The following is an 11,993-nucleotide window of genomic DNA, read 5'->3' as shown; positions in this document are numbered from 1 at the left end:
AAAAAGGGAATGACATGAATAGTTCGCAGCATCTCAATGTACAAATGAAATCCAGCTATAATTCACCAGTAGTAGCCTGACTGTAATGAAAACACTTGAAGTGTTTAAAATGTACTTTCCCTCCCTTCTTGGTATGATTCAGCAGAAAGTACATACAATACACTATAAAGAGGCAAAGAAAGAAAAAAAGGACAAAATTCTGTCAGCATTTGCTTACCTTCGTGTTCAAATCGGTTTAATTAAGTGTGAACACGAGTGCTGTTATTACATTATTAGCCAATATAGGTAAATAGCTAGAAGAATAACAAAGTACAATAAACGGTAAAACTATTTGTTGCTACAAACCAGTGTGATTGAAGAATGAGGGGCCAAGCACAACCGAGGCAGGATGAGGAGCAAGCATGGCAGGGAGGATCAGACCAAATGCAACAATAAGATTAAAGACATTTTAAGGTGATTTTACTCAAACTGGCTGAAAAATCATAAATTCAGTCATTAGTCATATGATTTAATGGTTTATCAATTTTGACCAGAAGGTGGCACTGTTACCAAATTGATGTGGTATGGTCAGTGTGATGTGACAATGACACAGATGCTGTGCTCCTGGACCTGTAGTCGACACCGCCATCTAGCGGTTTGGCTGCCGAATGACAGACACGCCAACGTAGAACTACAAACGCAAACAGCCGCGAGGCTACGGTGTCCACAAACGGACAACTGTCTTCTTTGTCATATGATACCTTACAAATGGCGGCGATACCCAAAATGCACTTCGATTCTCGTGAGTGTGACGTCACCTGACAAAGACCGATTCCTTGTAAGTACTACATGGACATAAGAAGGGAATCGTTCTTCTAAACGAGTTGGATATACTGCTTTATACTACTTTTTTTTTTTAAATATATATATATATATATATAATTTCAAGTCTACGTGTGATTCTTTTCTCAATTTTGTTCTTAAAGGTAGTCAGGAACGAGAGCAAACTTATTCGCATGCAAGCTGACAAACTAGATTGTGCTTTAGCCGGAATCCTAAAAAACGAGTTAACCAAGTTGGACAGAATATGTTTTAAATACAATGCACTACCTTTTCACTGTCATTAGTCAGCCTAACCCTACAGTCTAAAGTCTAGAGCCATTTCAATCAATTAGATCAGCAAGGACAACGCTGAACATTTTTTTAAAGACAGAAATTGATCCAATGATAGATTACTATACGTGTTGAATAACCTGTATTTCTTCACCTTCACGTAAAGTGGACGTACAGCTGCCGTGAGGAGAGCGGAGCATAACAATTCAGTCATGATATACATGCGAAGAGGTTAGTTTTCCTTCTCTTCGTTATCTATTTCTGTCTCTTTTATGTCTATGTTGACATTTTTATTTCTAGTTGGTCCCCTTGTGCTACACAAGAGACAGAGAGACAAAAGTAAGTTATGTTTTTGAAGACATGCTAGATGTCTCATTCATTCAGAAGCGCAGTGCAGCGTTTACTTTCCTGGTTACATTGTCTTGTATCACAATGCAGTTCCATTCAAACTGGAAAGTGACTCTGAATGCAAATGTCTCCTTTGCATAGTTGACAGAAAAATAATGTATTCTCAGCTTTCAAAGTTGTGATGCCACAGCCCTCCTAAATAGACTTTATATCATTTTCTTCTATGAATGTTCCTGTCTGCTTAAACTGGCCAAACTGGTTTTGTCACATGGTAGCTTCTGTTTTGTTACTGCTCCAAGGTGGTCTAAAAGATCTAACCAGCTTAATCAACCAGGTCGACCAGGTTGATCTCAGGCCTGACTATAAATGACCAACATGGTCCGAAACCAAGAAAAACTGTGATATGTCTTTAAACGTAATTGTCTTATATTTACTGAACTCACCCTATTAGGAGCAAGATAATATGTGGACATTAAATCTACAATCAAAGATGAATATTACTGTATAATGAGAATTAGGGTAAACTTACCTATTAAGCTCACGTACCCATTAAGCACACTTCCATATTTGAGCTCAGACTATAAAAAGAAAAAAGAATGTATTATCATACTTGATGTCTTAACAAATTGATATGTTTGTTACTACATACCTCCTGTAATTTCAAGTCAATCAGATCATTGCACACTGAGATATGAGTCTCCATGTGTTCACACTGTCTGCTGGCCATTTTGAAAGCTGTCTGAAAACTTTCACCAAAAGAGTGCAAAAAAACCTTAAATGTGCATTTTAAAGATATTTAAGCCTTTATTTTGGGTAAATTTCACTACTTATTGTAAAATTAAGAGATTCATGTTTAGACTTTTGCAGATTATAACCTGGAACTGTGGGAAATAATTACAGTTAGATCCAAAAGAGTTTTAGCAACACAGCGCAGATGCTACAGAACACAGTTAGCTGACTAGCTGTATAAGATTGTGTGCTACGCTAATAAATTACTTTACAGGCATTACTGGCTTGTACTTTTACATCCATAATATTATAAGATAGTAGTTTATTGCTGGTCTGTGGTTTTAAGCTGTATTTTTTTTTAAGATTTCATATTATTTTAAGGTGAGCTTAAAGGGTGCACTACTATGAAAATCACACAGATTAAGTGTGACATAAATAAGAAAAAGTATAATTTCATAGAAGTTGTTCATAGTAAAATATGTATTAAACTTTAAAACATGACCTAGATTATTTATTTTGCAAAATCTTGTCATTTGAATAAATATTACATGAAATTTATAAAAAAATTGTTTCTGCTCCCATTAAGCTCAGTGTGCTCTCTTTAAGCTCTTCTACATTGAACTTCAATGTAGATACTTCATAAACAGACTTTAAATATGAACTGATGGTTATCACTTTAAGTTAAGTTAATTGATTTTCTGTGGAATCTGTCAACTCAAATCTGCAGACTGGCTCTGACCTTTGGCAACTACTGTGAACTTCTCCAGACAGTAAATCTGTGGAAAATTGTGTAGTTTATTCCAGCCTTAAGAGACTATAGATACGTTGACATCCATTTAATAAGAGTCTTCATAATGAGGCTAGTTTCTGTGTTCATCCCCGTGAATGAAATGTTTTATTGGTTTGTTTTATTTGGTTTTTGAATTTGGGTTACTTAGCTGAACGTGGACTAGTCTGGATGTTGCAATGTGCTTAAATTACATTTCATTATGAATATATAACTGATCGAATTCAATGCCTTGTTGCTTGATTTTTGTCTTGTTGGTGTTTTTTTTTTGTGATTGACTTTGAAAAATGAAATGTGATTGAAAAATTCAATTATTCTTTAAAAAGGTTGTTTAAAATAAACAAGAATTTTTAATAAAACATGATGTGAGCTTAATGGGAACAGGGGTGTGCTTAAAGGGTACAAACATGTACCCATTAAGCACAGCCAGACTTTTTGCATTTAATGATGTATATCTTAATTTAAATGCTTTTGTCATTTAAAATAAAATTACGTATTTTTGTGTGAGAGATTAATCTTGTATTTGAACATAACTTTTTGTACTGAAACCAATATCTTGTGCACTAAAAATGTCTCAATGTAGATTTTGGTGAGCTTAATAGGTACGTTTACCCTATTTATAATCACAATTAAATTGCTTTCACAGACAAATTGAAATTCGTTTTCATGGTGGCTGCCCTCATAATATCCGTAAGCCTTGTCCTCAAACTCCTGCAGATGGATCCTGAATTAACATTATCAGATTTAGTAGGTGAGTTACTAATATAAGGAGTATTTTATGTATATACGTATGTGCGTATGTATTAGTTCTTTATAGTTTCTACTGATATATATGTTTGTAAAACCCAGAAAGGTCAGTGGGGGGAGCAGCTTCTTACCAGTTGAAACCTGATAATCATAAAGATGATGGTAAGCATTTATTGAATAATCTGGTCCAGTACAGTGTAAAAATAAATAAATAAATTAGGGAACACATTTAAGTCTCTGTTTCTGTATGTTTATCAGGTCCTAAAGGCAAATGTGGTCTCCCAAAACCATGTCCTGGAAATGATTATACCTTTAAGATTTACAGTGGTGCAACAAACATCATTGGACCACGAATATGCTTTGAGGGGAAAATGTAAAGGCTTTAAATTGTCAAATTTACAATCTGAATAATTAAGTGAATGCCATAAGTTCAGTTTAACAGAATTTAAACTAGTTCTGCCATTTTGTTTTAGGATAATAGAGAAAGACACACAAGGAAACCGACGAGGAATTAATATTGCTATTATCAATGGTAAGTATGTTGAGATTGGTAATTTTGCTTTAAAAAAAGCCAAATTAAAAAGGTACCATGTTTTGCTTTTATCTTCATTTTTATTATGATTATGATTATTTTGTTTGCTTTTGTTTTTTTCAAACATGTTTTTCTTTTTGGATAACTTAGTTTTTTTAAATCTATTATCTTTATCTTATATTAATATGTATAACATAATATTTTTAGAATATTTTGTAGAAATATTGAAAATTATTGTTCAGTATTTTCATAGATATAAATGCTCATTTTTAACGTTTCTTGTTTACTTATTAATACAAAATTCAGAAAAAACGGGTGAACACGTCAACACTGGCAGCTTCAATATGTGGAACGGAAGTATGTTGTATCTTTCCTTCGCTACACCATGTTGTTAATTAATAATCTTGCATTATAAATACTGATTTGCATTCACATGTATGTAATCTTTTGTTGTTGACAGAGGTTGAGGAGCTGATAGAGTTTCTGAAGTCAATCGAGAATGGTTCTCTTGTGTTGATTGCCACTTTTGATGATCCAGCCACAAAGTAGAGTAGAAATTCTGTCTCTAGTTTTGTCATGTATGTATCATGGTGTTGTCTCATCATGTCATAATTTATATGGTTCCTTTATTATAGACTTAATGATGAAGCAAGGACACTCATTGCAGAGCTTGGCAGTTCATATATTTCCCAGTTGAAATTCAGAGATAACTGGGTCTTTGTGGGAGGGAAGAAAACCACAACCAAAATCTCTTTTGAGCAGGTAATGCTATTTCCATATCCACCCATTTATGTGCTTAAGTTTATGCAATGAAAATACTTTTCAGGTCCATTAATTTAACTCACTTTTCTGTCCTTTTCAGCACATAAAGAATGACAGGGAAACCAATAAGTACGAAAGCTGGCCAGAAATTATCGAGTTGGAAGGTTGCATACCTCGAATAGACTGACTTTTCCTACAGTACAATTTGTTCTGCTAAATAATGCTTTTTAAATCAGGCACCAAGCTGAGCCACAATGCATTTCTGATGTGTTACATGATACTTCGGACTGTCCTAAATACAGAGTAATTCATTTTTGTCCAGAGGTTATCCTGGGCTTTTATAATATAATCAATATAATATAACATTTTATAAAAAATGTATTTTAAAAAAATATCATTTTGAGGGGGGGGGGGGGTTGTCTTGGTATTTTTTTAAAATGCCATTGTAAGTTAAAAAATTGCAATTAACGTTATATTGTGACATTTGTATGTTCTATTTATGATATTAAATATATGTTGGTGTTTTGGTTTGTCTGTGTTCTTTATAAATAATTGAGTTACATTCTGTAAGTGGTTTTGTTTTTTTCACTACTTTTGGTGCTTATATAGGTGATGTTAATTAAAGCGCTGTGTTAAAAAAAAAAAAAAAAAAAAAAAGCCACGACAAAACGGACATCACGGAAAATACAGGCTATGGGAAACCATCATATGCGTAAATTGTGCGCAACGTTGAACTCCAAACCACACGAAGCCACGCCCATCTGTTCATCGCAGGATGCACAGCGTCAAGTCATGGACCAAAATGGTGAGGTACAAGCTAATGTAACTAAGTATTTTACTGCAGCTTTACGTTTTAAGTTCCCAAAATGTTTCCGAGTGAAAGGTAACCGGCTGCCAGTAAATCCGCGAGCCCTTGGTGTCATTTATCCGTTTGTGTGTGTTGGCAGTAAACGCTTTTATTGGATGTATCCGACTAGCCGCTGACATTACCAAGTAGAGGAGTGCGCGTCCAGCAAGTGGCAGATTCAAATAAACGCAGAAAACATTAACATTAGAGCCCCAAAAATCTTTTATAAACCCTGTTATACTCATTGGTTACTATGCAGTGTATATATACGGTATATATAAGCGTTATGGTTAAGACTAACTCTGCACTTGGTCTATAAGTTACTTCTTTTGCTTCTCCACTCTCTATTAAGCACTTTTTAATCACTGCTGAATAGCACGGGCAGTTGCATAAACTTAGTCACCATGTTAAGACTGTGTCTTAACTAGTTTGACCAACTAGCCGTTGCCAAGGGGGAATCAGTCTTACCTTTCCACTACAAATAAGACCAATCTACCGTTTCATAACTGAATTAAAAAAGTTATGACCAGTCTTAAAGAAAAAAATAGATTACTAACTTTTTAAGACTAGTCTAAACAGTTTATGCAACCGGCCCCTGGTCTCACTTAGATTGTTATATGTTCCTTAATTTCATAAATTAGATTATGCTATTGTCTTTAGCAGTACTGTCTGTTTAAATAAATTTGTTAATTTCCTCCTCCTCTTATGAAGTGTTAATTTTTCATTTTTAATGTAGTACTAAATTGTGTATGTATAATCCATCAGTAACTTAATATTGTACTTGTTAATGTAGATTACATATTAATGACGACTTCTGTATTCTTTCCAAGACAATGACCTTCAAGGAACTGATGGTTCGGGATTCCTTGGAGGTCTTGATGTACGCAGACAGATCCCAATCAAGTTACTGTCAAAACAGACGGAAAAAGGCAAGCTACCCACCCGACCTCAGCGTCCCAGCACTAGATTGCCTTCAAAAAGTAAAGAAGGTTGGTTTGCAAAAGAACGTTTTCATCTTGTCCACACTACATGTATATCTGATGTGCTTTCACATCTGATCTTTAGGCCTGTCTGTCAAATTCCAAGTGATGAAATCAGATTGTTTTTTTTAAATATCTGGTATATTTACATTGGCTGACCATCATAACAGCTTAAATGTATTGGTATCAGCTGATATACAGTTTATTTGTGCATGTTCTTTTATTTTACATTCATATTACATTTACTGTCATTTAACACTCACTTAAAGTTAATCTTTAAAAATGCTAATAATTTAACACTTTTAGAAAAAATATTTAGCAAATTAATATACATTTTTCATACTGTACATTATAATGTTGTGACAAGTAAATTCAGTTGTTGCATTTGAAATGATTGATTTTAGTTTTTATCTTATTTATGCAAAATAGTATAGAATTTTAATATTGGTAATTATTAGCCATACCGTGAAAATAATTATCAGCTTATAGCATTAGCCAGAATCATAATATCAGTCCATCCCTGTTTATTTGGACTATAATCAACTAAATGGATTTGAGTCAGATATGCCAATTAATCACATTTTTGCTCTGTTTGAATAAAACCATAGTGCTCATGTATAATAAATAGATTTATTTTTTTACCATATCTTATTTGTTTTTCTTTATTTATGAACTTTTTTTGAGATCTTCAGAGCCTTTCAGCTATGACCAAGAGGAAAGATTTGAGTGTAAATCTGGAGATGCTTATGGAAACCAGCGCAGATTCCCTCAGCCAATCTTCTGGGATTATAAGGTTACACATTTGTCATCAAATAATTACAACAAATTAGAAGATATTTTTAACAGTAATTTTGTATTAAAGCAAATATTTAATACAATATTTAAATATGCAGTATTTTAATTTTTAATAGCATATTTATAAGTGAAATATGCTTTTTTTCTCAGCTTAACTTGGTAGGAGTAAAAGATGACACTCCAGTTCATTTTTGTGACAAGTGTGGTCTGCCCATAAAGATCTATGGGCGAATGGTAAGAAGGATGTTCAAGTCCCTAAAACACTCTTTATAATGCTGGAGATCTTTCATTGAAAAAAATAAAAATACTTCTTGTTTCCCTCAGATTCCCTGTAAGCATGTGTTCTGCTATGACTGTGCAGTGCGCTATGAGAAGAAATGTGACAAGATGTGCCCTGGGTGAGTTTTCTTCTAAACAGTTTGTTTAAAGTCGCATGAAACGGAAGTTGTGGTAGTCTTTTCTTCCCTGTTGTTACATATATCTGAATGCAATAGCTTCTAGAATGAGAAAAAAAGGGCGGGACTTGATTTGGAATTCACCGGTTGCCAGGAGTTTGATTGACAGGCGATCTGACCAATCATAATGCCAAATCCACCATTTTGTCAGACAAACAAATCAAACAGGAGAGTTAGATTGACATCAGTGGACTATGGTGTATTGACGACATTCTGAGGCTGAGATAGCATAACTCTGATGATCATTCATGTTTATTTCATGCTGTAACTAGTAGTAAAGAGGAAGAGAGGTTCATGTGCCGCATGAACTGAGGCGATTGCATTCTCACGCTGCCATCACGCAGTGAAAAATACATAGCAGAGCAATGCGCTGACAGACAAGACAGAGCAGGTTACATTTAGAAGGAAACAAAGTCTCAGCTTTCAAATGTTGTCATTATTTAAAAGATTCAAACAATAAATACCATTTTGTGGCTCTTTAATATGACAGATCACTGTAGCGCCTCAGTTCTGCAGTTCAAATGTGAATTGATCTCTTCCTGCTAGTTATAGCATGAAATAAAGGTAGGTTGTCTCAACCCCAAAAAGACGTCAATACACCATTTTCAAGTACTGACATTAATCTACTAGCTCTCCAGTCTGGTTTGTTTCCCGGACTAAATGGAGGAATCAGCATTATGATTGGTCAGATGATCAGATCGCATGTCAGTCAACCGGCGAAGGGTGCTAAAATGCCCCTTTTTCCAGTCTTGCATCGTGAAGAGAAGAGATGTCGTTGAGAGGGGGAGGGGAGGTTAATGTTTTTGATTAAAGATTTCAATGATATGCAAATGAATAAAAAAAATTAGAATTCCCAATTTTGCTTTCATGGTGACTTTAAGTGGATTGTATCTTGTTCTTGTCATGAAACACAGTGTTTGTCCCTGATATATACTGTAAAGTGTGAATGGAGGTAGTTTTGTAAATTCCTCTTAATGTTGTCTGTGGGATGCAAGCAAATCTGAAAATTTTTGTATGTTCTGTTTCCTTGGTAATGTCTGTTAGAATAAGAGGGTGTGGTTCAGACGCACATGCTTGTCTTAAACATCCAGGGTTGTTGTGGGAGTTGTGCTATTAAGAGTACCTATTTCTATACATAGAGTGGACAGATGTTCATTTTGATATGAAAACAAGACTCATTCAGAAAGATTTTCTTTATCTCATCCTGAGATTCATTATCAGCTTATAGCATTGTAATATCGTTTTATCATAAATCATAATTTGTTAAATAGAATGTTTAATTTCCAATGTTAAGTGTTAGTTGATAATATTGAAACAGTTTAGTTTTGATCCACTACTTACGTTATAGGCTCAATGTAGTCTGGCACATTGATGTACTGTAGAATTCAACTGATGTGTGGTCACAGGTTTGTCTCTATCAACTATTATGTGGCGATTTTGAATGTGGCTCATCCAGACTAGTTTGTTGTTGTGAGTATTTTACATAATGTAAAGCAGCAGAATTTATTTGTTATGTCTAATGTTATTTTTTCTTGGTATTGCGACCATGAATTTTCACATAAAAAAACAAAAATAATTAAATGTAAACTGTTTAATTAAATTTTTTTTTAATTCACTGGATTATCAACATTAGGCATTATTATGTGGTTATGTATATAACATAATAGTTGTAAAACATTTTTAGGTTGAATTTCCAGCAGATGTCATGATATTTACAGTTTTTCAGATTTTTCCACACCATGATTTTAGTATTAAATTACTTTTAGTCATAAGTTTTGACTAAAACATTTTAATTTTGGGCAATATCGACATAAATCTTTTTTGTGCTATATATATATAAATATATATATATATATAAAAAAAATTTTTTAACTGAGAACATACATTTAAAAAATTGCATTTCTAAGCTGTGTTTTAATTGGTTGATGTGTATCATTTGTGTCATCTAATGCTCCCCTAAAATAATAATAATTTCTAATTTTATAGTTTATAATTTATAGAAATTTAATAACACTACTAAATGTAAAATTTACCAAATCTCAAACACATTATGATGTTGTGATGCCTAAATTCACTTGTAGCATTTAATTGATTGATTGTTTTTTTTAATCTATACAAAATATTATAAAAATTGGTCATTTGTCTGTTATTAGCCATAACATAAAAATAATTGCCTATCGCATTAGCCAGAATTTTAATATCAGTGCATAACTGTTAATGTGGTTTATTTGCTGTTTGGCCTTCACAACAAAACAGATTTGAGTCAGATACCAATAAATCAGAAATTTTGTTCTGTCTGTCTTGTTCAATAAATTATGTGGATTTATGCTGATTTTGTCCAGAAACTTTGACTAGGGTGTTTCTAAACTTTTGGAGGGCAATGTAAATGGCAGGTTTTTCTTTATATAAATATCTCCAGATCTAAATAGAAATTAGAGTAATATGTGTATCAAAGTCCACTTCCCCTACTAAATCTTAAGTTCAGTTTGTCCCTCTACAGCTGCTCAGACCCGGTCCAGCGCATCGAGCAGTGCCAGCGCGGTTCCCTCTTCATGTGCAGCATCGTGCAAGGCTGCAAACGCACCTACCTCTCACAGCGAGACCTGCAGGCCCACATCAACCATCGCCACATGAGGGCCAGCAAGACTGGATCCGCTCGCCCGGATCCGCCACACCCGGCGCTGGCCTCCGACCCACCAGACCGCTTCCAATTGCCGCCGCCACACCTGGCTAAAACACACCCTCTCGTTCCTCCCCCACTGCAAGGCCACGATACCTACAACCATCCACCTCCAGCCTCGCCCTCTGATCTGGGACCCTCCCCACGGCCCCTCCCCCCGGAAACCTTCCGAATCGCCACAGTAACTACACGTAAGCATAGCAACCTCATCACAGTGCCCATTCATGATGACTCTGGGACCTCAGGTCCCTCCCCCCGTGAGCCCCACCCACAGACCCCTCCTGGCCTGCCTCCACACCATCACCCTGGCGATTACACCAGCCAACCAGTGGTGTCCCATCCGCATCACATCATGCCTCCACCACAACAACCACATTATGGGCCTCTAGCGCCCCTACCGCCCCCTCTCAGCATCCCCATTCAGCACCCGCCGCAGGGCTCAGCCACACCTCACATGGTTTACAACCAAGCACCTCCCATGCCAACACCACCTCCACCCGGACACATCATCAGCCAGCTGCCACCCTACCTGAATCACCCTCGACCTGGTCCGATTCCCCCGGTCAGTGCACACCACTACAACCCAAACTCGATGCCACAGGACCAAGGCACTCTTAGCCCACCTTTTACCCAACCAGGTGCCATGAGCCCAGGGATGTGGCCCAATCCTCGTGGCCCTCATCTGCCCCGTATGCAGGGGCCACCACCACAGGGACAGATGCCAGGGCCTCACCACCCCGACCAGTCACGATATAGACCGTATTACTAGTAGCATCCTGGCTTTGTCGGCTCTATCAGACAGTTTGACCATAGATGGTAAACCATATCTAGTCAGAAACAGCACTAAGCTGCCTGGGCTGTTTGTCTTCACTGATAACTTAATATGATGATCTCCATTACTGGCGATTTTGTACTAATGTCCTGCATTCAGGGAGGTTCCATGGAATAATGAATAGTTGAGTGAAAAAAAACCCCAACTTTTTTTGGTTGGAAGAATTTAACAGAATTTAGTTTGAAACATTTACATAATGTACCCAACAACTGCAATAAATGAAACTCGGATTCTATTTAGATTTTTGGTTTGACATTCATTACTTTTGGGCACAAAGATTGAAGCTAGTTAAAGGGATAATTTGCCCAAAAATTGAAATTCTGTCATTTACTCACCCTTACGTCATTCCAAACCTGTATGACTTTTTTCTTATGTGGAATGCAAACTTAAGATATTCGGGAGATATT

The 11,993-nt window shown here is 35.8% G+C and overlaps 2 protein-coding genes across 5 annotated transcripts; both read left to right on the top strand.

The window, feature by feature from the left end:
* The first annotated feature begins 810 nt into the window (after positions 1-810).
* Positions 811-5,327, top strand: LOC107574400 (protein FAM3C-like). Of its 3 annotated transcripts, none has more exons than XM_016260847.1 (11): positions 811-862; positions 1,259-1,323; positions 1,393-1,431; positions 3,603-3,707; positions 3,806-3,865; positions 3,962-4,076; positions 4,177-4,235; positions 4,542-4,592; positions 4,696-4,780; positions 4,871-4,997; positions 5,098-5,327. In XM_016260847.1, the coding sequence occupies exons 2-11, from the start codon at positions 1,305-1,307 to the stop codon at positions 5,182-5,184; spliced, it is 747 nt and encodes a 248-aa protein (XP_016116333.1). In that variant the 5' UTR covers positions 811-862; positions 1,259-1,304; the 3' UTR covers positions 5,185-5,327. The 3 variants fall into 3 exon arrangements, with proteins under 3 accessions (XP_016116333.1, XP_016116324.1, XP_016116341.1); XM_016260838.1 differs by having other exon boundaries at positions 4,512-4,592; XM_016260855.1 differs by lacking the exon at positions 1,393-1,431 and having other exon boundaries at positions 4,512-4,592.
* Positions 5,328-5,712: 385 nt separating this feature from the next.
* On the top strand, positions 5,713-11,834 carry LOC107574381 (E3 ubiquitin-protein ligase Hakai-like). Of its 2 annotated transcripts, none has more exons than XM_016260829.1 (6): positions 5,713-5,802; positions 6,675-6,833; positions 7,517-7,617; positions 7,770-7,853; positions 7,944-8,017; positions 10,575-11,834. In XM_016260829.1, the coding sequence occupies exons 1-6, from the start codon at positions 5,790-5,792 to the stop codon at positions 11,521-11,523; spliced, it is 1,380 nt and encodes a 459-aa protein (XP_016116315.1). In that variant the 5' UTR covers positions 5,713-5,789; the 3' UTR covers positions 11,524-11,834. The 2 variants fall into 2 exon arrangements, with proteins under 2 accessions (XP_016116315.1, XP_016116308.1); XM_016260822.1 differs by having other exon boundaries at positions 10,560-11,834.
* The last annotated feature ends 159 nt before the right edge of the window (positions 11,835-11,993 follow it).

The sequence above is a fragment of the Sinocyclocheilus grahami genome, unplaced genomic scaffold (assembly GCF_001515645.1).
Source record: "Sinocyclocheilus grahami isolate Dianchi unplaced genomic scaffold, SAMN03320097.WGS_v1.1 scaffold31.1, whole genome shotgun sequence".
Taxonomy (NCBI): domain Eukaryota; kingdom Metazoa; phylum Chordata; class Actinopteri; order Cypriniformes; family Cyprinidae; genus Sinocyclocheilus; species Sinocyclocheilus grahami.
The sequence above is the reverse complement of the archived record's forward strand: the minus strand, read 5'-3'. Positions and strand labels throughout refer to the sequence as shown.